The sequence below is a fragment of the Lucilia cuprina genome, chromosome 5, assembly GCF_022045245.1.
Source record: "Lucilia cuprina isolate Lc7/37 chromosome 5, ASM2204524v1, whole genome shotgun sequence".
Lineage (NCBI taxonomy): Eukaryota > Metazoa > Arthropoda > Insecta > Diptera > Calliphoridae > Lucilia > Lucilia cuprina.
Window position 1 is genome coordinate 29805764 of NC_060953.1, and position 26292 is coordinate 29832055.

At 32.3% G+C, this 26292-nt stretch overlaps 1 protein-coding gene across 2 annotated transcripts in view; it reads left to right on the forward strand.

Annotated features, from left to right (window-relative positions):
- Nucleotides 1-26292, forward strand: part of LOC111688686 (islet cell autoantigen 1) — a 96983-nt gene that overhangs the window by 30106 nt on the left and 40585 nt on the right. The window contains exon 2 of one of the 2 annotated variants that reach the window (XM_046951631.1): nt 145-390. In XM_046951631.1, the coding sequence (XP_046807587.1) occupies nt 145-390 (246 nt within the window). Of the gene's footprint in view, nt 1-144; nt 688-26292 lie in introns of those variants that run through there. The other variant, XM_046951630.1, reaches the window with a different exon arrangement.

Sequence of the window (26292 nt, forward strand, 5' to 3'; positions counted from 1 at the left end):
CTCCCCCGAGAAAGTTTATACTTAGGTTTGATGGTGGAACTCCACCTACATTGCCATACATACATGTTCCCATGATTTAAAAAAAATCATCTAATATTTTTATACTGTAAAATTTTATGTAAACTCTTAAATTATTTATTTCAGATTGATCTACTAGCAGCTGCAAGGTGCAATATGTTCTCGCATGTTTTAGTATCTTACATGACCGAACTGAAACAATTTGCACAGAAAACAAATACAACATTTGAGGCGATTTCAAAGGCTCTGGAACAAAGGCCAAAATATGATTTTTGTGTACTTAAGGAATTGACACAACATGAAGGAAATTCTGATAACTTAAACGACAGTAAGGGATCACCATTCGATAAAGACCAATCATTATTTTTTGCAGTAAGTTTGATTTTTATGGCCATTACATAGTTTCCGGGTAAAAATGTTGTAAGTGCAGGTTATATGGCTTTTTATGAAATCCTCTATGGATTTCATGTTAAGTGACCTTTGAAACCGATGTCTTTTTATGTCCCGAGGAAATGTTCTTAAAGAATTTCATTTATAAATACCTCTCAATCGAAGCGTATTCTAAACATGAGAAAAATTAAAAATATATTTAAAATGGTTCAGTTCCCTACCAGCGATTAAAAATCCAGACCTCAGTATATTTTGTAAAAAAAATATATATCTCCAATTTATTTGAAATTGGTCTTAAAAATTCCACAATTTCGAGCTGATTACGGGATAAATAAATTTAACATTTTTATAAAGTATTTATGGTTCATAAAATGATTTCAAGTGGGTTGAAGAGTATGTCGATATAGGTGTCAAAATGTCGTAATTTTTAAATTTTTAATTTTATTTTTTTAACGTTATTTTTTATAAAAGAATTTATTTTTTATAAAATAAATTTATCTCATCATTATGTTATAAGTCTGAAATGCGTGAAAGTTACGCCGACGCAATCTTATTAAGTCCACAAAATTTTTTGTTTTGGTAATTTCTATTTATACCAAGTGTATTTAAAAACTACATGATTTGCAAAATTTAAGGGCCTGTTTCACTTAATCCAAACGAACAAGTACTTTCAAGTTTTATATTGAAAACAACAAATAAATTCGAAAAATTATTATTGTTTTCAATATAAAATGAGAAAGAAATGTTCGTTCGCATTTAGAGGAACAGACAGTAATGCAAACGAACAAGTATTTTCTAGTTTTATATTGAAAACAACAAATAAATTTAAAAAATTTTTATTGTTTTCAATATAAAATGAAAAAGAAATGTTCGTTCACATTTAGAGGAACAGACACTAAATGTTTTATGATCGTTTTGTGTAAAATGTACCAGAATTTTTTTCCTAGACCAGGTTTAGTTTAAGCGAAAAAGTTTTTAGATGATTAATTTATTAAGTTAAGGTTATATTTTTAAGTCACAAAATACCATGTTTAAGAGAATAATAATTTATTGCTTTGTAATTTAATACTTATTACGATAAATGGCAGATATGTTTTGCTAATATAAAAAAAAATAAAATACAGTGCGGGCTCGATTTGCGCAACTATATATTATTGCAACTGACCGATTTGCGCAAAAGCCTATTTTTTAACATTACAGTCTTTATAATAGAAACTTTTTTCAAAAAATGGTCGCGATAAGTGCAACTTTAACTTTTTTAGGACAAAAAAAAATTACACTATGCAACACTATTTTTAGGGGGCGAAAAATTCCTTCTAAAATGAAAGTATGCCAATAGTGTATTCAAACCCGAAGCATTTTTCGCAGCAGGGTCAAACTTTTCCGCTATCGCTAATTGAAAGTTCATAGTGGGTTAACGTGATTTTTAAATTTAATAAATAGAAACTATTAACTAATGGGGTATCATATTAAAGCTCCTTCGAAGTGTCATTGAATAACATGTAAATCATAACATCCATTTCGAAATTTTAGCGGTTCCGAATAAAAGCATATTTTTTTTGGAAAAAAGAAACTATGGTATTTAAACGGCTAACTAAATGACCAAATTAAAAATTTTACTGCGAAATGCTCTGTTTAATGTGTATAAGTTAAATGCGAAAAGTTTGAATATATTTAAATACTTAAAACATGTTTTTTTACTTTAAACTATTATATTTTTAAAAAAGAAAATTCATGATTTTTTCTACATTTGGTATAAAAAGGTGGGGGAAAATATTTTAATTTGAAAATAATTACACGTTTTAGAAATGTCAATGACAAATGTAAAAGTTTAATACCTATATTAAATATTTTTGATATAAATTTTGAGACTGTAAAAAAATAATTCATAATTCATCATTTAATCACATAGAAATTAAATAAAATTTGACTAATTTGAAAAAATTAAATCTCTTATTAATATTTTATAATTTTACGGAAGCTGCGTTATGAATATTGGAGATTTTTACATTTACTAATGCACTTTTGAAAGACCTTTTAAATGATACCACTGTCTCCAATAAACTCCAATAAACATTTATATCTTTGCATAACAAGTGTTTACAAAATGGACTCGAATGACCCATTAAAAATCGATATTTGTGGACCGAAATCTGTCCATCGACAATTCTACTAAGCGTAGTTCCAGCACTTGCCAAGGTGTCAGCAATACCATTGCCATACGAAATCCCATGTCCCTTTACCCAAATTAGGGAGATGTTCGAATGTCTCGCCATCTCATTGAGAGACGTCCGGCATTCATGGACAATTTTGGATGTGGAGAACACACCAGTTAGGGATTTAATGGCAGTTTGACTATCGGTATAAATTCTGATATCCCTGTTGGATATCCGATAGTACCTTAGCCAGTTTACTGCCCTCCTTATCGCCGATATTTCAGCCTGAAAGATACTACATTCATCGTTAAGTCAGAAGGAGATCTTCGTTCCAAATTCCTCAATGAAAATGACACCACCAACTCCTTTCGTCGTCTTGGATCCGTCTGTATACAATTGGAACCAATTATTTGGCGGAAGAAGAGATTCTTCAGACTCCGAAGAGATATAATATTGGAACTTTCTCACTAGAGACGGTACCGGAATACAATAATCAACAATGTACTGATTATTCGGTATAAGATTTATGATCCGCAGTTGACATAGCCAATTTCCTAGCAAGGAGATCGACCGAGAGCCAGTTAAGCATAGTGAACAACGCCTTCGAAGGAGTTGTTCTGAGAGCGCCTGTGATAAGAAGCGCAGTTGATCTCATTACTTTTTCCAGTTGTTGTCTGAGTGAAGCCTTTTCAAGCGCCTGCCACCAGACAACAACCCCGTAAAGCATAATAGGTTTAATAACTGTCTCAAAGAGCCAGTGAACATTCATTGGATTAATGCCCCAGCATGTTCCTATGGCCTTCCTACAAACATATAGTGCCGTAATGGATTTAGATGCCCTAGAGAGTACTCCAAGAGTACTTCTTATCACGGATAACGCCCATATATTTAGCGCTGTCCACAAGATTTAGGAAGAGGAAATAAAGGAATCTTGTATTTGTTAGAGAATAGCACAAGTTCCGTTTTACTAGGATTTACACTAAGACCATATTCGACGCTCTACGAGCTGATGATCCTTAGTGCTTGTTCTAGCTTATGAGATATGGTTTCGAGATGATCGCCTGACACCGCTACCGCAACGTCATCAGCATAGGCGACTGTTTATAGCCAAGAGAGTCTAGTTTTACCAGAATATCATTTATAGTTTCCATAAGAGTGGAGATAGTACTCCCCCTTGTGGAGTACCTCTTAAAGCTTTTATAGAGATTACTGTATCTCCTAGGGAGGATTCAATGATCCTATTTGAGAGAAAATTCTCGACAAAGCCCACAACGGACCTACCAAGCCCTGTCCGAGATAGAGATTGGCAGATAGAAGAAGGATTTACGTTATTTAAAGCGCCTTCTATGTCAAGAAAGGCAACCAGTGAATAATTTCCATACCCCATGGATTTTTCAGTATGACCAACTAGAGTATGAAGAGCCGTCTCAACAGATTTGCCCTTCGTATAAGCATGTTGAGAGGCAGAGAGGAAGGATTTATCTACCGAGGTCCTTATGTGTATATCGATTATCCTTTCTAATGTTTTCATCATAAAAGATGCCAGACATATTAGCCTGTAATCTTTTGCCTTAGTGTGTGAAGTTTTACCCCCCTTGGGAATAAAAATCACATTGCACTTGGTCCATTGAATATGAATGTATGACCAAGAGAGGCAGGCTGTGTATAAGTTTCGCAGCCAAGGAACTACAAGTTCTATATTGTGTTGAAGATCTGCAGGAATAATACCATCAGGGCCGGGCGCTTTGTAAGGATCAAAGCTTTTAATTGCCCATCGGATAATGTCATTATCAATAGGCACATGTGTTACAGTACGCATTGAAGTTGGAAACTAGTCGAATCACTAATTGGGATACAACCAGTATTAAGGAGAAGCTCTAAAGTCTCCTGACTACCTGAAGTCCAGCTCCAATCCATTTTCTGTATATAGCTAGGAACAGAAGGGGATTTTACGGAGGCGACTGGTTTCGGAAGAGCTTTCAATATTGCTACAGAAAACCCTCCACGAGTTCCGTTTCGCATTCCGAACTAAATTTTTAAATCTATTAACGGAACTAGAGGCGACGGCGCTGTGTTTGGCGTCACTGCGATAAATGCGTAGGGAGATACTATCAAAACCATAGTAAACTTTGCCTCCGCATTTACTCAATGGCGCCAACGTTTCCTTATTAAGGACGACAGTCGCCTTTCTGACATTTCCCATCGGGGCAGAAACCCTCACCACCTTCCAATCATGGGTAGGTAAATGAGGATTTCCGCTTTGGAGAAGCGCCAGAATTTCCGCCGGGTCATGTGGCTCAGTTGGGATGGTGGCAATTGATCTCGGTCTGCGAGAAATTTCGCTTTCCGGGATAACGTCCAACCTTGCACCTGGCCACACTTCCCCAAGGGACTGAATAGCTAACTTGAGCAGTAGCCCATAGCGCTCATTTGAACATGCTAGCAGCTTAATTTGACACTGGAACCAACCAGCATCATCGTTTTGGGGGGCGGGTTCTGGATTCTCCTTTAGGATCTTCCAGTACACGCCTTGCATCTTCTGGCGGATAGTCCCCCATTTTTCCTGGGAGATGGCTCCGTCGCTGTTGCTTAGGTCAACAATAGCCCTTACCAGTGGGTTTCTAGCCACTTCGCTGAAAGGCCTATTGATGACGATGCACAGACTGTCGATAGTTTAACGTGAGCACCTGCCGTGTCGGCCTATCTCACGGTGGTCTTTTTCATCCACTGGGTAGACTTGAGAACGGTCTACCATCGCCCCTTTGTCTTCAATGAAGACGCAGGTGGCAATTTTTGCACATTGGCTATGACCGGTACCATGCGCAAGTACTTTGCTGGAGTACTCGAGCTATCTAATCTCTTGCCAAAGAGATGATGTAAGACAACCACACTACTATAGGTCTGTTGAGTCGGCAACAGCACCTAGAGACGTAACCGGTGGACCGAAGCACGATCCATCAATAAGCCGTAGACATCGTTCTTACTCACAGTGACACGCTGTGGCAAGTCGAATATGAACAGAGTAAACTCTGAACATATCTGGACAAGGAAGGAAACTTAATCGGTATCTCTTGTATATGATATCTTTCATTCATAATCATTCAACCCAGCACACATCTCATTCATTCGACACATTCATAGAGAAAAACATACGACACATTCATTTAGGTATACGGGTGGGGTAAGGCCCGTATACCTCTACATTCATTCTATATCATATACAATTGACACCAACTCATTTCCAACGCTTAGTCCCACAGTCACTCCTCTGTGGGGTATCTGTTGATTTTCGGCAACAGCACCGAACCTTATCCCGAAATATTGACTATTATCATGCATCAGTCTTTTAACCGCCACTTATTCTCTTCCCGCGAATTTTGGGTTCAACCAACAGCCACTACGTGGATCCCGAAGGAACCTCAACCAACTGACCAGCCAGGACATAGTCCTGCGGGCAACTGGCCACCCGTAGTACCAGATTATGCGGTACTCTGGTCAGACCTCTGGCAATATATGCAAGGACTAAGCCAAGCAGTAGACTGAAAACACCAATTTTTCAATCCCGGTCAGATTGGAGGTATTGGGCCCTCTTTATACCCCGGGAATGCAATAACACCAAGGCGGAGGTCTTCGCCAAGGTAACATGCCCCGGGGGCACAATGGGGCAGAATGGAAATTTTTGTGGAAATAAATCTGCTGATCCGATCGGGATAAAATTTGGCGTGAGCGTAGCCAAGGAGTATTCGAGTTTAAGTTTTGAAGATGAATCCCGCAGATGCCCAGGGACGGAGCTGTGGCGGCTCAAAGTAGAGTACCTACGACATGTAAAATTTTTAAACTCGTACCATTTTTTGTTTTTCACCCAAATACAAAGATTTTTATATTTTCTGAAAGCGCTTGACGAGATGCTTGGGCATACTACTTATCTCTTATAATATCCGAGTTATAGGCATTTAAAAATTTAGTGATACAAAATTTACCATACCTTGGTCCGCCTTTTTTGAATACCGGGCGTAATTTTGGACCAAATGGACTCAATTTTTTCTTGTTAGTTAGACAAATTTCCAATAATATACAAAAATCAGATCAATGTCATTTACAGATCCAAAAATATACGTTTTTTAATTTAAAAGTTCAAAAAATTTTAGATTTTTGCCGTTTTTTTTGCCCAAAATGTGTCTTAACTCTTTTATTAATAAAATAAAATTTTCTTTAAGAACATATAACAATTTTATAGTTTTCTAAAAGGTATCTTTACGCAGAACGCTTTGGCGTAAAAAACGCTTTGGCGAAAATGTTGCCACTGCATCCTTCCGAATATGACCTATTTTTTATCAAAACTTCAACTTTGGGCGACATGTTCTAAAATCCCAAAGCTGGGATCAGAAAACTGAAAGCAGTTTTGGAAACCTCAATATGTTTTCTATTTACTCCAAAAGTATTTTCCCAGCCCTGAAGGAAATGTGGACCCTATGGGCAAAAATGTAAAAAATCCCATTTTTGGATTTTCATTCCTATTTTTGGGAATTGCGGGATGCCCTTTGACCTTTTCAATTTTTTTTTGCATTTTCTTATTTGAAATGACAAATTTAACAAGCGTTGAATATTTCATTGAGTTTTGTTCATAAATAAAGATTTTGTCATATATTACATATTTGTTAAATTTCTAAAACTATGATTTATATCAAAATTTTAATAGGGTCGCAGATAGCTACAACAATTTAGTCCATATTTATCCCTTAATATCTATTTTAGTTAGATATGGAAATTCTCGACCCTTTACAAAAAATTTCAAGCCAATATCTCAATTACATTCAAAAATATGTTCATTTAAACCTGTATCCTTTAATTTCATATTTTTCATATTTTAGTATTAAATATGACAGAACATGTTTAAATCTTATATTTACCTATTTTCTATTTGTTTGCTTATCCTTATAATTGAAAGGTCCTATTATGCTTAAATTTTCAGAAATTTATAACTATTTTTTACCTAAATTTTTTCGACAGATCATTTCGTTCTGTTTCGTTTATGATCATGTAGGTAAAAATATACAGGTAATGATAATTTCGATTCATTCACTAATAAGAAATATCAATGACTGAATTACAGGTTATAGTAATATAGTCCTAAATGTTAATAGGTAGACAGTTCGTAATTTTTTACTTTGGAATACCTGTATCGGAAATGACAAGAATTGGTATATAAGTAAACTTCTCAGATTTTAAGTACCATATTTAATAAGTCTAAACTGAAGATTACATTAAAGTACGAAGAGTTGTGTTCCGTTTTATGGAGTGTATCTTCAAAAGGGTCAGAAAGAATTGAAGGCATTTCAAATTATATAAAAACTACATTTAGTAAAAAGTAGACAAAACAGGCATATCAAAAATTTAAAACTTTTTGATGTAAAAAGTAAGTCAGTGGATGGAAATAAAAAGAAATTTCGATTAAAATTTTGTAGTTGGATGGAAACTACTACGGAAATCTCAACTTACAACACATCAGCAGGAGCGTCTTGCAAGTCATACGAAGACTTATGTTCAAGGTCAAAAAAGGAGGGTCACACAAAAAATTTTTTCAATCTCAAATGAGGAAATTGCTGATACATTTAACGAAATGCTGAAAAAGGAAAACCAACCTATGGATGCCGTACATATTGCAACTATTCTTCCTAATGCATCACCAAAACGACTTATGCGAATTGTGGAAAGTATACCAACTCCAACATCACAATCAAATTTTACTGAAGAGGAAGCAATAGCGCTTATATTGGAACTGGGTCTCAGTCGAAATAAGTACCAAATATTAAGGAAAGCTCTCCATGAAAAAGGACACAATATATTACCATCATACAAGGCGATCCAGGAAAAAAACAAGCTATCCTACCATTACCTATTGCTGTTAATGATGTGGAAGCTTGTATTGATATATCATCTTTGCTCGAAAACACAGCATCAAGAATTGTGTAAGACTTTTCAGAAGACCAACTAAGAAAAATTCATAACTGTGATGTTGTCTTAATGTGTGAGTGGGGATGTGACGGTTTATCAGCACTTCCAGAATACAAACAAGCTTGTGGAAGTCGGGCATTAGCAGACTACAAAAGTGTATTTATGTCATCATTAGTGCCATTACGAATTCGTTCATATTCCCTTAATCCATCATCGTCAAGCATCGGAAATTCATTTGAAGATATATGGATCAATACAACTCCGGGTTCAAAAAATTTTGTAGACCCATTGGATTTGAATATATAAAGGAGTCAAAGAAAACAACAAAAGATTTAGTGGAATATTTAAAAGATGAAATAAATGCACTGGAGCCCATTTGCATAAAAATAAAGGAATTCTCTATTAACGTATCATATCAGCTAAGGAAAGGTCAGTAATACCATAACAGAAACTTCTTCCTTCTGGAGATGCTTAATATGTAATGAGAAAAAGTCGCAATTCCCAAATATAGACAAAGCAGAAGTATTAATGAAGAAGTCCTGTCTTTCGGAATTTCACCACTTCATGCCAGAATACGATTTTTGGATTACTTTTTACACATAGCATACGACCTCAAATATAGAAGTGTGCCAGAGAATCTTACTAAATCAACAAAAAATAATGAAGAATTGAAAGAACTGAGAGCTGCGGAAAAAAGCAGAATCCAAGAAGAATTTAAAGTTCAGATGGGATTAAACATCGACAAACCACTTCCAAGTTGCGGTAGTACAAATTACGGTAATACGGCGAGAAGATTTTTTCGTGATTTTGAAATTACTTCAAAAATAACTGGAATCGACAAGGAGTTGCTTCGAAGAGTTAACACTATTTTAATGGCACTGAATAGTAAACATAAAATTAATGGAAATCGATTTAGGGAATATACATCTGAAATTTCTAAATTACTTGTATCTCTGTATCCATGGAGGGAACTAACACCAACAGTTCACAAAGTATTGTGTCATGGTCAAATAATAATTGAATCGAATATTCTTCCACTTGGAGAGTTAACAGAAGAAGCCCAGGAAGCGAAGAATTGAGATTTTAAGCATGTTCAACTTTTCAGCTAAGCAAATGCTCAAGGCAATCACAGAATGAAGATATTTTTAATAGTTTACTTCTATCTTCTGATCCTGTTCTTTCAACTATGCGAAAAAGATGGATTTGTTATGAAACTCTATCATCTCAAAACGAGGAAGATTTATATTACCCTCAGGATATGTATACCGATATGACATATTATTTTATAGAAAATAAGTAGTGTTAGGAATTAACTATATAAGTAGGTTGTAAGAATTAATTGTATTATGTTTAAGATAAACAGTTCAAATAAAAAAGCTATTCTACTAACTGATGATATTGTATTAAATTGTGTTTTATATTTCGGTGGGCGGGAAAGGTGGTTTGTGTTGTGATTTAGGTGTTGTTGTGCGTGGCTCATAATAAAATTATATTTTTTATTGTATATACAATGTTATAGTCTTTAATAAAAGAATTAACTAAATAATTTTTAAAAATTGTCCAAATATTTTATTCAACACCAAATGTATGTTCTGTCATACTTAATACTAAAATATGATAAATATGAAATTAAAGGACACAGGTTTAAATGAACATATTTTTGAATGTAATTGAGATATTGGCTTGAAATTTTTTGTAAAGGGTCGAGAATTTCCATATCTAACTAAAAAAGATATTAAGGAATAAATATGGACTAAATTGTTGTAGCTATCTGCGACCCTATTAAAATTTTGTAATATATGACAAAATCTTTATTTATGAACAAAACTCAATGAAATCTTCAACGCTTGTTAAATTTGTCATTTCAAATAAGAAAATGCAAAAAAAAATTGAAAAGGTCAAAGGGCATCCCGAAATTCCTAAAAATAGGAATGAAAATCCCAAAAATGGGATTTTTTACATTTTTGCCCATAGGGTCCACATTTCTTTCAGGGCTGGGAAAATAATTTTGGAGTAAATATAAAACACATTGAGGTTTCCAAAACTGCTTTCAGTATTCTGATCCCAGCTTTGGGATTTTAGAACATGTCGCCCAAAGTTGAAGTTTTGATAAAAAATAGGTCATATTCGGAAGGACGCAGTGGCAACATTTTCAAAAAATAGGACAAGTTTTTTACGCCAAAGCGTTCTGCGTAAAGATACCTTTTAGAAAACTATAAAATTGTTATATGTTCTTAAAGAAAATTTTATTAATAAAAGAGTTAAGACACATTTTGGGCAAAAAACGGCAAAAATCTAAAATTTTTTGAATTTTTAAATTAAAAAACGTATGTTTTTGGATCTGTAAATGATATTGATCTGAAATTTTCTGTATATTATTGGAAATTTTGTTGTCTAACTAACAAGAAAAAATTGAGTCCATTTGGTCCAAAATTACGCCCGGTATTCAATAAAAGGCGGACCAAGGTATGGTAAATTTTGTATCACTAAATTTTTAAATGCCTATAACTCGGATATTATAAGAGATAAGTAGTATGTCCAAGCATGTTTTTTCATGTCCAAGCATGTTTTGGGTGAAAAACAAAAAAATGGCACAAGTTTAAAAATTTTACATGTCGTAGGTACCCTACTTTGAGCCGCCACAGCTCCGTCCCTGGGGCATCTGCGGGGTTCATCTTCAAAACTTAAACTCGAATACTCCTTGGCTACGCTCACGCCGATCCCGATCGGATCAGCCGTTTAGAAATGCCAGATTTATTTCCAAAAAATTTCCATTCTGCTCCACTGTGCGATGGTTTGCGCCTGTTTTTGACGTTTAGTCGGCTGGTCGTTCGACATAGAAGAAAGGGTCTCGTCCTCAGATCGTTGCCGTTTAGGCGCCTCGGCAGCAGGTCTAACCACTTCTGGCCTAATGCCAGGACTCATGGGATTCATCGCACTTAAGCCTTCACATCGCGACAAGATGACTACCCTTCGTGAAGGTCATTATCTAAAGCGAACCTTATATGGAGGCCATGTCCAAATGTAAACCGATTTTGTCCATTTCGAATACCAATCAAACTGCAACAATAGTTTAGGTCCTATCGTTCTTTTAACAGTCTCTCTGACTGACAGACATGTCTAGATCGTTTGAGAATAAGGGCCTAGAAAATTTCAATGTAACAAATGAGATCAAAGATATATAGTCGAAACTAGGTAATACAAATTAAAGGTTTCACTTTCCTTGGCTTTAAATTACTTTCTGGTTAACAGTTTTTCAAATCAGCCGAAAAAAACGAACAGTTAAAAAGGTGTTCAGTACCCGAAATTTATTGTACAGCCAGGATGTATGATAATATCTGTAAACAATTTTTCAGCATTTTTAAAACTTTTGATGATGTAAAAATATGATAAATAAACATTTTATAAAAAGTTCGGCGTTCGGTCAAAATTTCGCTGAACACCGAACATTGGCCGAACGTCGCTTTTTACCGAACTCCGAACCCGTACCCGAACGTTCGGTCGGACAATACTTGAAAAGTTGTTTTGCAGATAGCTAAACAAAAAATATGCTTTTGAAGTGAATTCTGAAAGTATTTGTAAAGCTTTAATAAACTTTATTGTTAAAAAGCGCAACTTTCAATGACCGATAACATAAAAGTTTGACCTACAAACGCTGAACGGTTTGGGAGCTTTAATACTCTAACCGAGTACTTTATGTTATCATGGGAATTTTTCACCCCCCAGACCATGACCCTCAATTTGTTGCGTAGTGTTACAAAATTAAACCCTAAAAATTATGTAATTTTTAACTAATTTTTGTGTATTAACAAAGTTTAAACAAATTTAAGCAATATCACATATGCTGATGTTGTTTACTTGATTTCCAAAGATCAACATAGAAAATAAAAGAAAATGTGCTGACTAATCTTTTAAATAGTTAAAAGAAAATTTTATATTATTCGCTTAATTGTCTGATGAAATTACAAAAACAAATCTCTTCAGATTTTGTGCTGATTTATCGGATATTATTCGAAAGCCATTTTATATTTTACTTCAGAAAATGTGCAGACTATTGTCCTTTATGTCTAAAGAATAATATAGGAATAAAAAACAAATTGTTCTTCGTCAATGTGCAGATTAGTCTCATAATTGTCGTAACACTAAAATTCCCTTTTGACAATGTGCAGACAAGTCTAATGTTAATCGTTTAATAGTTCAGAAAATGTGCAGAAAAGTCTAACAAAAAGTTTACCGATTATTCTGTAAAATGTCTAAAGAAAATTTATATTATTCGTTCAAAATTCTGATAAAGTATAAGAATAATTACAGAAAATTTCTGATATCAGACATGTCTGAAAAAATTGTTTACTGGGTTACGACAAAAATGTTTAAAATATTAGTTTACTTTATTGTCCTCGAGAATTGATGATTACCAATTGTACCAATTGGTAATCATCGTAAAAAATCTCCAAATAAGCCTTGGAGCAATGTATCTAATTCGGCAAAAAATTATGGAGTTCCAAAAACCCCACAATCCTAGTCCAGAGTCTTCATAATATAAAAACTCAAAACTCGCTTATTCACTTCAATATACGAACTTGGTCAAAATGTCGAACAAATTAATTCAATCAGATAATTTTAGTCAATAATAAAATTTACTCATGACATTCAATCCAATTATTTTTCGCAATAGAAAAGTATTGATAGGGCAATAACATCAGGTGATAAACTTGACTTGACAGTTAAAATGAACAAATGCAACAGAAGTTCAAGAGGGGATCTAAAAAAAGATTTAATCAAAATATGATCAGAAGAAACAATTTTGTCAGCCTATATTTCTTTATGGAGTTAATTAAAACGTTATTTGAACAATTAAAAACAAAGGGGCATTGAATTAAAAATTGTTAACAATGCAATTACTGAGGGAGAAAAATATTGAATAATATTTATGTACAGCTTTTGAATATTTCGAGGTCTTTATTATAATATACAGCTATTGCTATTGCCGTCATTGAGGCGAATTTAAATAATCCATCTCCTGATGCTGTTTATTCTATTAATAAATTAAAAACAGCATTTTCAAAGGAGGGAAAACGTTTAAATGATTTGACTAAGATTAGTTTTAGCTTAAATCAATATGTGGCTTGGGAAAAAACAAAAAAAAAAAAAATAAAAAAAAAAAAATTGGTCGCTGTTACTGGTGCTAGAATTTTGGTCACACGTCGAAAAATATCTCGACAAAAAGCTGCAAAACTAGCTGTAAACTAATAAAACTAAACTTATGCTGTTCATAAAAGTGTACTAGAACGTTATATAATTGAAATTATTGTTAATTTTATTAATAAAGGGATGTTCGATGTTAATTATGAATTACACTATGTAACGGTTCAGGCGTTGTGCCCTATCCTTCAGGAGACCTGCGCTACCTATTATTCCGACCGTGCTCAGGGTTTGGAGTGGTGTTCTTGTCTTCATCAGGATAGGCTAAGAACCGCACATTAACTTAAAAGGTAGCTATTAATATTAACTAATAAAACTAAAAAAAAATAAAGAAAGTTTGAATTTAAATGTATGGTGGTATTTCTTCTCATTCTATACCTTCCCAACCTTTGTATCTTATTAAATCATCCGATGCCGCTTATTTCCAAATAAGTTCAATTATAATAATTAGCAAAATCTCTTATTTAATATAACGGAAATTGTTTGAATAAATTTCGTTTCCGTTTTATATGTATGTATGTATGTATGTATGTATGTATGTATGTATGTATGTATGTATGTATGTATGTATGTATGTATGTATGTATGTTTAATATGAAAATTTTATTTTGAAATAAAAAAATGAAGTACAAATTTTTCAACACATACAAAAGTTTGTATAAAATTGTTATTTTAAAATTCTTAAGTATTTGAAACCCAATAAACAATTTGAAAACCCATAGCCCTCACAACTATGCAACAAATTGAGGGTCATGGTCTGGGGGTTGAAAAATTCCCATGATAACTTAAGTACTATGTTAGAGTATTAAAGCCCCCAAACCGTTCGGCGTTGGTAGGTCAAACTTTTATGTTATCGGTCATTGAAAGTTGCTCCTTTTTTACATTTATCATTGACATTTCTAAAACGTGCAATTATTTTCAAATTAAATTATTTTCCCCCACCTTTTTATACCAAATGTGCAAAAAATAAAAAATTGTCTTTTTTAATAAAATATTATAGTTTTAAGTTTTAAAAAAACATGTTTTTAGTATTTAAATATATTCAAACTTTTCGCATTTAACCTTTACACATGAAACAGTGCATTTCGCAGAAAAAATTTTTAATTTTGCCATTTAGTTAGCCGTTTAAATCGAAAAGATTTTTCAAAAAAATACGCTTTTATTCGGAAACAACGAATATTTCGAAATGGATGTTCGAAGGAGCTTTCATATGATATAGGGTTAATAGTTTCTATTAATTAATGGTAAAAATCCCGTTAACCCACTATGAACTTTCAATTAGCGATAGCGTAAAAGTTTGACCTAAGTAGCAGCGAAAAATGCATCGGGGGTTTAAATACACTAATAGCATACTTTCATTTTGTGAAGGAATTTTTCTCCCCCCATAAATAGTGTATTATTTATTAATTATAAGTATTTATATATTTCATTTAACATGCTTCTATGTGCTTCCCACAGTGATAGTGATAGTGTGTACTTGAATAATGTCTTACTTCCATATAGGAATCAATTAAGAGTTGGTCACTTGAATTGTCGCAGTGTATCACTTTATGTGAATGCTTCCAAACTTGATAAAATGAAATCTACAGTTGTCCGTGATTTATTTAGTATACTGAGACGAGGTTTAATGATGAGATTTCCGACTACACGGTAGGAATTCCAGGCTATAGGATTTGTCGTAGTGATCGTCTTTCTTCGTGTCGCGGAGGTGGTGTTGCAATTTATGTTGCTAAGAAATTAGGGTTGTTTTTAAAGTTTTAATTCCTGGATATGAGTATTTATTATTGAACTATTTATCTTTTGAGCTGAGATTTACATACATTTAAGGATTGATTTATCTATAATTCATAATTCATTGCCCACCCACTTTGACCTTAGGAGAAGAACTCATAGATTAATTTTTGGTTAATGTCCACTCGATGGTCACTTTTTCAGGCCAAATTCAATGTCCATCCATTTCTGATCATGCACTTATTTTTGCTTCTTTTGCATTTGAATGTGTTAGCCCTCGGAAATATTATGAATATCGTGACTATGAAATCACCGACTGGGTCAGTCTACTCCGCTTTCTTGGTGAATATTATTTTCGCCAATTTAAAATACGGTTGATATCGACATAAAATTATCCCTTATTGCCACCCTTCTTGATATTCTTCAATCCTATCTACCTATTGTTAGTGTTAAATTGAGAAATATTGGCGATCTTGATTAAAATCCCGTCATGTTGTACATGTTATATATATGTACATGTTATGTCTCTGCGTGATCTCTCTTATTCTGCATTTCAGTCTAATCGATCTGACTCGAATTGGAAAACCTATTGTAGACTTCCAAATCGAGCGAAGTGTGTCTTACGTAGGGAAAGAAGGAAACACTTTGTTGGGCTTTTTGGTAAGCCCTGCTGGATTTGGAAGGTTATTAGAGGATCGGGTTGCATTGGTGTTGTTAATACTGATTTATGATTTGACTCCAATACGGTTAACAAGAATTTTTGGACTTTAATGTCTTTGGTGACCCTGTGGGATTGTTTTCTTTTTTTTGGGGATGTGAATCTTCATTTTGTAAATTCAATCTTGACATCTTCAGTATTTCCCTCTGCCTGGAAAAAAGCGCGAATAGTTCTATACATAAGACCAAAGCTGTGAATAGTCCGTATGATCTGCGACCCATTTCCGTACTTCCTGATTTATCTAAGGTTGTTGAGAACGTTATTAAAGGCCAAATATATAATTTGGTATCTACTAGAATAACTGCTTCACAATATGCCTATCGTTCTGGTCTTAATAATATGTCACTTCTTAGTCACACTGATTCTGATGCTGAGGGATGGGCTGATTTTGAAGCTGAGGGATGTGTTTGGTTTTTCTAGGTCTGTATATATCTATGTAGTTGGGTGTTTCCTCTAATTTACTTCCCGCAGGGTTCCATTTTGGGTCCTCTCCTTTTTGTACTATATGTAAACGTTCTTGTCGATGTTATTCAAACCAGTAATTTCAAACCTTTCCTTTTTGCAAATTATGTTTTTCTTTTATTCTGAGGAAATAGAAGATTTATTGAAGTTTTTGAGAATGATATTAACTCTAATTTGCACTATATTAGACTGCCAATTCTGTAACGGTTAACACGTCCAAACCAGTCCTACACAACGTTTATAATTTAGAAAAGTTTTTAGATGATGATATAATCCAATTTGTTGACCATCATAAGTGTTTGAGGGGATTTTAAACTCTAAACTTTCTTTCAAATATCATATTGATACTGTGTCGGTAGTTCTTTACGGATGATTTGTCGACTTATCTGTTTTTATCCAAGGATGTGAGATCTAAATTAGCACATGCGATTCTGATGTCTAAGACACTTTACTGTTTTGAAATGGTTTCTGAAACTATCGGATTGTAGTACTTGGTGAACTCGATTGTTAGATTTGCTTATAACATTCGACATAGAGAACATGTTGCTGATTCAGTGAAAAAATTATTGGTTGTTCCTTTAGTGAATTTGTAAAATTTCGTAATTTCATAAAGTTTTATAAAATTATATAGGTAATGCATTTATTTTTTCTCCTCGTAATAGGAATCCTCACTTTGTTCCCCCTTGGATATTTAGTAGGATTGTCAATTATTCGTGTTAAAATTATTCGAATAAAAATTAATAATATATGTATTACTCGAAAAGTTTTTATTAGAATAATAAAAAAATATAAATAAAACTTGCTAAACACCTCCAAAATCTTAAGATACGGGTAACAAATGGATTTGCGTACATTGATTCACTTAAGTTTCACTTAGTAAGTAACTTAGTTCAATCTCAACCTATTTGAAATTTCTCAGTAGTTTTAAAAGTGTAAGCTGAGGCTTTTATAGTGAGGGTCATCAAGGCTAGTATAAAACTTGGTTTTTCAGCTTTTTGTATATTAAACATAATTATGAGCTTAAAAGCCCTAATCGGTGGGTCCAGTTATATGGGGTCTAGGTGAAATAATGAACAGATATCAACCATTTTCAATAGGCATCGTCTACGGTACCATAAAAATCATGTGCCAAATTTCATTCAATCATCTCCAAAATTGGGACCTATAGTTTGATTACAAGGTTTACAAGCTATATTGGGGGGTTCAGTTGTATGGGGGCTAGGTGAAATAATGGACAGATCTTAACCAATTACAATAGGCTTCGTCCCTGGGAAAATCATGTACCAAATTGCATTGAATTATCTTCAAAATTCCGATTAGTTTGATTCCAAGGTTTACATGGACGGACGGACTGACATAGCTAAATCGACTCAGAAAATTATTCTGAGCCGATTGGGTATAGCACCAATATTATTGTGCGTTACAAACATCAGCTCAACAGGCAGGCAAGCGGATGGACGACTAGATTGTTTTAGAATCTAATAAGGACCCAATATTTCGATTTTTTACAAACGGAATTATTAAATATGTTAAGTAGCTGATGGAATGCACACATATTTCTCCAAACATCGCATACATATATCACTATAAAAGCCTCAGCTTACACTTTTAAAACTACTGAGAAATTTCAAATAGGTTGAGATTGAACTAAGTTACTTACTAAGTGAAACTTAAATGAATCAATGTACGCAAACCCATTTATATTTTTTTTAAATTATTCTAATAAAAACTTTTCGAATAAAACATATATTATTAGTTTTTATTCGAATAATTTTTAACATAAAAAATTGACAATCCTACTAAACATCCATGGGGGAACAAAGTGAGGATTCCCTTTACGAGGAGAAAAAATAAATGCATTACATATAACAGATTGTCTACCAGCTTTTATAAAAAAAACTTTAGGAAATTACGAAATTTTACAAATTTACTAAAGGAACAACCAATATTTTTTTCACTGAATCAGCAACATGTTCTCTATGTCGAATGTTATAAGCAAATCTAACAATCGAGTTCACCAAGTACTTCTATCTAACAAGACACAATCCGATAGTTTCAGAAAAAAATTCAAAACATTAAAGTATCTTAGACATCAGAATTGCATGTGCTAATTTAGCTTAAGAACTTGCAACAATATCAAAAATGTTCTATCTTTTGTACAACCAACTCAGAACTTCTTAAAGCAATCCTATACGCTTTGCAATTTTGTAAACAACATTCTCACATTGTATCAGCGGTTGTTTTGTTGCCTTGCTTTTGGAAAAATCTGTTTCACTTATTGCAATCATTAAAAAAAATCCATAGGATCACTTCTAAAACAGAAAGCATTCCACTTTAAACATTGCAAAGTATAAATTTTAATAATTTGCAAAAAGTATTAAAATATTAGATTCAATTATAATAGATCTTTTGATTTAGTATTCGTTTTACAAAAAAATAATGTAAGTCTTTGTTCAATATAACAATAAAATATAAAATAAAGATTTTATAAAACATTTTATTCGAATATTCGATTATTCGACAAAAATTGTTCGAATTATTCATTATTCTAAATTGGAAATTTTTTATTCGTTCGGAGAAAAACAAAAAATTTTCCTCGTTTAATCGAATAATTTTTATACGAATATAGTAGGGCTTTTGTTGTCAGGATAACATGTTATTTGAAAATTTGCCTTTCGAGTTGCAAATTTTCACACACTCTAATAATGCTTTTAAATTAAAACTTTTTGAATATTTTTCAATCTCTTTGTAACCCTTTAATTGACATTGTTCTGGTTCTCATTATCCCTAACTTGACCTAGGGTTCTATAGTTGAAACGAAAAGTCGACTTTTCGACTTTTTGCATTTAGTTAAAAGTCGATTTTTCGACTTTTTTCATTTAATTAAAAGTCGATTTTTCGACTTTTTTCATTTAATTAAAAGTCGATTTTTCGACTTTTTTCATTTAATTAAAAGTCGATTTTTCGACTTTTAATATTTTATAAATAGTCGACTTTTTGACTTTTTTATTTTAATATTTTATAAATAGTCGTACTTTTTTCGGCTTTTCAACTTTTCGACTTTTCGACTTTTTCCGACTATTTTCGATTTTTTCGACTTTTCGATTTTTTTTTTACTTTTTCCGACTTTCGATTATATTAGACTTTTTTGACTTTTTCCGACTATTTTCGACTTTTTCCGATTTTTTTCGACTTCTTTATTATTATTTCAGTTTATTTATTTCATTACGATTTTAATTCATTTTAACTATTTTAATTTGCAGAACACCAAATTCCATTTTACTTACAAAGCAGACTTTATAGTCTTTTTTAACCAATATTTTATTAATTAAAATCAATTGTTTTTTTTAATTATTAAAAATTTAATGTTATTAAAAAGTATAAATATTTTTTAATAATCCAGATATATTTGTTTGGTACTATGTACCTTTTTTAATATATTATGGTTCTTTAATATTTAGTTAATATTAATTAATAAACTAAATTTTTTGTGCAAATTCTGTTGAAATTTATCATTTAATTAAAAATCTTAGTTATGAAATTTATTTTTTTTCATAAAGTTGAACAAAGTGTTTTTCTTCTCCTTTAAAAAAATATTTGAAATCTTTCGTTTTTTCATTTGGTCTTGTGTAATAAAAATAATAATTTATTATTAATAATAATAATTTATTATTATTATTATTTATTATTATTAATAATAAAAATTTATTTATATTTTTTCTATTTGTTGCAATTATTTGAGTTTTTTCGATTTCTTTCTATTTTCGACTTTTTCCGACTTTTCGACTTTTTTCGACTATTTTCGACTTCTTTCGACTTTTTTCGACTTTTTCCGAATTTTTTTCGACTTTTTTCGACTTTTACTTACAAAGTCGACTTTTCGACCTTTTTCATAGACGATAGTCGAGTTATCGACTTTTTTGGAACAAAATAGTCGACTTCGAGCAAAAGTCCGAGACAACATCTGAAAATTTTATCAAAAAATGTCATATTTTTTTCATGCTTTGTTAAATAAGCAACAACAACACTGTATATTAGAAAACGATGTACACGTATGTGTAGATGTATGTACAGTGTCTCTCATAAGTATTCGAATTTAGGTATAATATAAAAAGAAACTAAATTTAATAACATATTTTGTATGCAAAATTAATGTATTAATTTGTTAAATTCTCTAGACAGTCCTTAGATTTGATATCACGCTTTTTAAAACTTTAAAAATTCACATTTACTTAAATTAATTTAGCTTTATTTAAAAATAGTCCATAAAATTACCTCACAAAAGTATACGAATTTTTTACGTAGAATCGAATTTTTTTTGCTAAAAATTGTTTTAAGGGGTAACTATCAAACCGAATGGATATATTTTAGGACCATTTGGTCCACAATTTTGGGGCATTTGTACCATCTGTTCATATAATATCATTAAAATTACGATTTTTGACCATATTTGCCATTTTTTTCTTTTTCAAGAGTTAAAACCAAAATTTAATATTGGGATTTAATAGATTCCTTCAGGTATCTAAAAATAATAATCTTTGTTATAAGGATTTGTTTTTAAACATTCCATGATATATTTTTGGTATCGTTCTTCTGTTTCTAATTGAATTATCTGGATCTTAAGTACCTTTACGTACTACTAGGATCGATATTTTCCGACAAAGTTGGCTAGTATATAGATATTAGCATTAATAGCGTAGCGGTGTACAACTTCAAAACATGCCTTAACAAAACGTCATTATATGCAGTATATTTTAGTTTTTACTGCTCATAACATTCACGATTATGTTGCCTATTACAACAAAACTGTATGTAAAAAATTTTGGGCTTATTATGATCATAGTAGATAATATTTAAACAGATATCAATATTTTTGAATTAGACCATAATGATATGGTGATATTCAGCCTAGAGGCCATTCCACTATATTGAATGGCGTTTCTTCGAGGCATGCTTTGGAGTTATAAACTTCTACAATATATTGAAAACTTAAAATGCTGATATCTAAAACAATATATAGAAGACAAGTTTTCCCGAAAATTTTTGACCCTAGTATTATAAAAATGGACTTGAGTTCCAATAAATTGAATTAAATACAGATTCTTGTAGTAAAAAATATTATTTCTAAATACCCCAAGGGGTATATTAAATCCCAATAACAGATTTTTGTTTCATCTCTGGGAAAAAGGAGAAAAAATACAAATATTGCCAAAAACCGCCATTTTAATGATATTACATAAAAAGATGGTACAAATGCCCCAAAATTGTGGACCAAATGGTCTAAAAATATATCCATTTCGGTCAATAGTTACCCCTTAAAACAATTTTTAGCAAAAAAAAACCATTCGATTCTAATTTTTGTGTTTCGTATAATATAGTCAAATATGAGGTACAGAAATATTCGTATACTTTTGTGAGGTAATTTTATGGATTTTTTTTTTAAATAAAGCTAAATTAATTTAAGTAAATGTGAATTTTTAAAGTTTTAAAAAGCGTGATATCAAAGCTAAGGACTGTCTAGAGAATTTAACAAATTAATTTATTAATTTTGCATACAAAATATTTTATTAAATTTGGTTTCATTTCATATTATACCTAAATTCGAATACTTATGAGAGACACTGTATATGGTTTTATTCAGTTGTGTGTTTTTGTTTTGTGAATTCTCTGCGTATATTTGGATGTAGGTTGGTTTTATTGCGTTGTTTATTTTTGTGTTTTTCGTTATGTAAGTTAACAACCTTCTGGCCCCCAACAGGTTAAACATATTGCAACACGCGCATGACACAAATGCGATTCAGCATTTATTGTTAGATGCAACCGGATACCACCAATTATGCGCGTGTGGATAATTTAGTGTGTAAGCATATTTTAATTAATTATTAGTAAGCATATTTTAGCCTAAAATTAAGTTTATATTAATTGTTATTCAAATTATCAGTCAGTTCAATTCTAGGACGCGAACGGAATAAAGATTGCTTAATGAAATTATAAATCGGTGTTTAATTTAATTAACAAAAAGTGAGTTGGGTCCCATGGGTGACCCAACCCTTATTTTTTATTAACAACCAAATGGTTGTTTTAACTGGCGCCCGAGCAGGGACATCCTTAAAAAATAAAGGATCGCCCTTAAAAGTTGGTTTGGCTCGCGAAGATAGTGTTTTATTTTAAAAATATTTAAAAAAGGAAAAGAAGTGTGATTGAAGTGTAAATTGAATAAATATGAAAATAAGTAAATGAAACTGTGCAAAGTGTCCTCGAAATTCCTTGATCTCCCACTATTAACAGGTATGTAAGGTGTAAAAGTGAAAAAGTGCAATAACAATATAAAAAGTGACCAATATGGGCCCTTAAGTAGCCCAGCGTGCTGCAATCCTGAAATCAGGCCCTCCAGTGCGTAAAAAATTTTTTTTATGTCACAAAATAAATAATAATAGAGTCCTCTGGAAAAATGTGCAACTTTCCTTCGAAACACCCTTTAATGTAACTTAGGGCCTTTTGGGTTTCAGGAATAACAAATTCTCCAGGGCGTAAGTAAAACAAAAACCGCAAATTTTTCTTCAAATAATAATTTGTCAATAAGAAATAAGCTTAACTTAAGAAAACTTTGAACATTTTTTTTTCAATCCCGGTCAGATTGGAGGTATTGGGCCCTCTTTATACCCCGGGAATGCAATAACACCAAGGCGGAGGTCTTCGCCAAGGTAACATGCCCCCGGGGGGATGACGATGCACAGTGGGGCAGAAAGGAAATTTTTTGGAAATAAATTTGGCATTTCCAAACGGCTGATCCGATCGGGATAAAATTTGGCGTGAGCGTAGCCAAGGAGTATTCGAGTTTTGAAGATGAACCCCGCAGATGCCCCAGGGACGGAGCTGTGGCGGCTCAAAGTAGGGTACCTACGACATCTATAATTTTTAAACTCGTGCCATTTTTTTGTTTTTCACCCAAATACAAAGATTTTTATATTTTCTGAAAGCGCTCGACGAGATCTTGGACTCAATTTTTTCTTGTTAGTTAGACAACAAAATTTCCAATAATATACAAAAAATTTCAGATCAATGTCATTTACAGATCCAAAAATATACGTTTTTTAATTTAAAAGTTCAAAAAATTTTAGATTTTTGCCGTTTTTTTGCCCAAAATGTGTCTTAACTCTTTTATTAATAAAATAAAATTTTATTTAAGAACATATAACAATTTTATAGTTTTCTAAAAGGTATCTTTACGCAGAACGCTTTGGCGTAAAAAACTTGTCCTATTTTTTGAAAATGTTGCCACTGCGTCCTTCCGAATATGACCTATTTTTTATCAAAACTTCAACTTTGGGCGACATGTTCTAAAATCCCAAAGCTGGAATCAGAATACTGAAAGCAGTTTTGGAAACCTCAATATGTTTTCTATTTACTCCAAAAGTATTTTCCCAGCCCTGAAAGAAATGTGGACCCTATGGGCAGAAATGTAAAAAATTCCATTTTTGGGATTTTCATTCCTATTTTTGGGAATTGCGGGATGCCCTTTGACCTTTTCAATTTTTTTTTTGCATTTTCTTATTTGAAATGACAAATTTAACAAGCGTTGAAGATTTCATTGAGTTTTGTTCATAAATAAAGATTTTGTCATGTATTACATATTTGTTAAATTTCTAAAACTATGATTTATATCAAAATTTTAATAGGGTCGCAGAAAGCTACAACAATTTAGTCCATATTTATTAATATCTTTTTTTAGTTAGATATGGAAATTCTCGACCCTTTACAAAAAAAAATTCAAGCCAATATCTCAATTACATTCAAAAATATGTTCATTTAAACCTGTATCCTTTAATTTCATATTTTAGTATTAAATATGACAGAAATGTTTAAATCTTATATTTACCTATTTTCTATTTGTTTGCTTATCCTTATAATTGAAATATACAGGTAATGATAATTTCGATTCATTCACTAATAAGAAATATCAATGACTGAATTACAGGTTATAGTAATATAGTCCTAATGTTAATAGGTAGACAGTTCGTAATTTTTTACTTTGTAATACCTGTATCGGAAATGACAAGAATTGGTATATAAGTAAACATCTCAGATTTTAAGTACCATATTTAATAAATCTACAATGAAGATTACATTAAAGTACGAAGAGTTGTGTTCCGTTTTATGGAGTGTATCTTCAAAAGGGCCAGAAAGAATTGAAGACATTTCAAATTATATAAAAACTACATATAGTAGAAAAGTAGACAGGCATATCAAAAATTGAAACCTTTTTAAAACTTTTTGATGTAAAAAGTAAGTCTGTGGATGGAAATCAAAAGAAATTTCGATTAAAATTTTGTAGTTGGATGGAAACTACTACGGAAATCTCAACTTACAACACATCAGCAGGAGCGCCTTGCAAGTCATACGAAGACTTATGTTCAAGGTCACAAAAAAAGGGGGTCACACAAAAACTTTTTTCAATCTCAAATGAGGAAATTGCTGATACATTTAACGAAATGCTATAAAAGGAAAGCCAACCTATGGATGACGTATATATTTCAACTATTCTTCCTAATGCATCACCAAAACGACTTAAGCGAATTGTGGAAAGTATACCAACTCCAACATCACAATCAAATTTTACTGAAGAGGAAGCAATGGCGCTTATGTTGGAACTGGGTCTCAGTCGAAATAAGTACCAAATATTAAGGAAAACTCTGCATGAAAAAGGACACAATATATTACCATCATACAAGGCGATCCAGGAAAAAAACAAACTATCCTACCATCACATATTGCTTCCACATCATTAACAGCATCAAGAATTGTGTCAGACTTTTCGGTTTATCAGCACTTCCAGAATACAAACAAGCTTGTGGAAGTCGGACATTAGCAGACTATAAAAGTGTATTTATATCATCATTAGTGCCATTACGAATTCGTTCATATTCCCTTAATCCATCATCGTCAAGCATCGGAAATTCATTTGAAGATATATGGATCAATACAACTCCGGCTTCAAAAAATTTTTGTAGACCCATTGGATTTGAATATATAAAGGAGTCAAAGAAAACAACAAAAGATTTAGTGGAATATTTAAAAGATGAAATAAATGCACTGGAGCCCATTTGCATAAAAATAAAGGAATTCTCTATTAAGGTATCATATCAGCTAAGCTTAACAATGATTGATGGAAAGGTCAGCAATGCCGTAACAGAAACTTCTTCCTTCTGGAGATGCTCAATATGTAATGAGAAAAAGTCGCAATTTTCAAATATAAACAAAAGCAGAAGTATTAATGAAGAAGTCCTGTATTTCGGAATTTCACCACTTCATGCCAAAATATGATTTTTGGATTACTTTCTACACATAGCATACGACCTCAAATATAGAAGTGTGCCAGAGAATCTTACTAAATCAACAAAAAATAATGAAGAATTGAAAGAAATGAGAGCTGCGGAAAAAAGCAGAATCCAAGAAGAATTTAAAGTTCAGATGGGATTAACCATCGACAAACCACTTCCAAGTTGCGGTAGTACAAATGACGGTAATACGGCGAGAAGGTTTTTTCGTGAATTTGAAATTACTTCAAAAATAACTGGAATCGACAAGGAGTTGCTTCGAAGAGTTAACACTATTTTAATGGCACTGAATAGTAAACATACAATTAATGGAAATCGATTT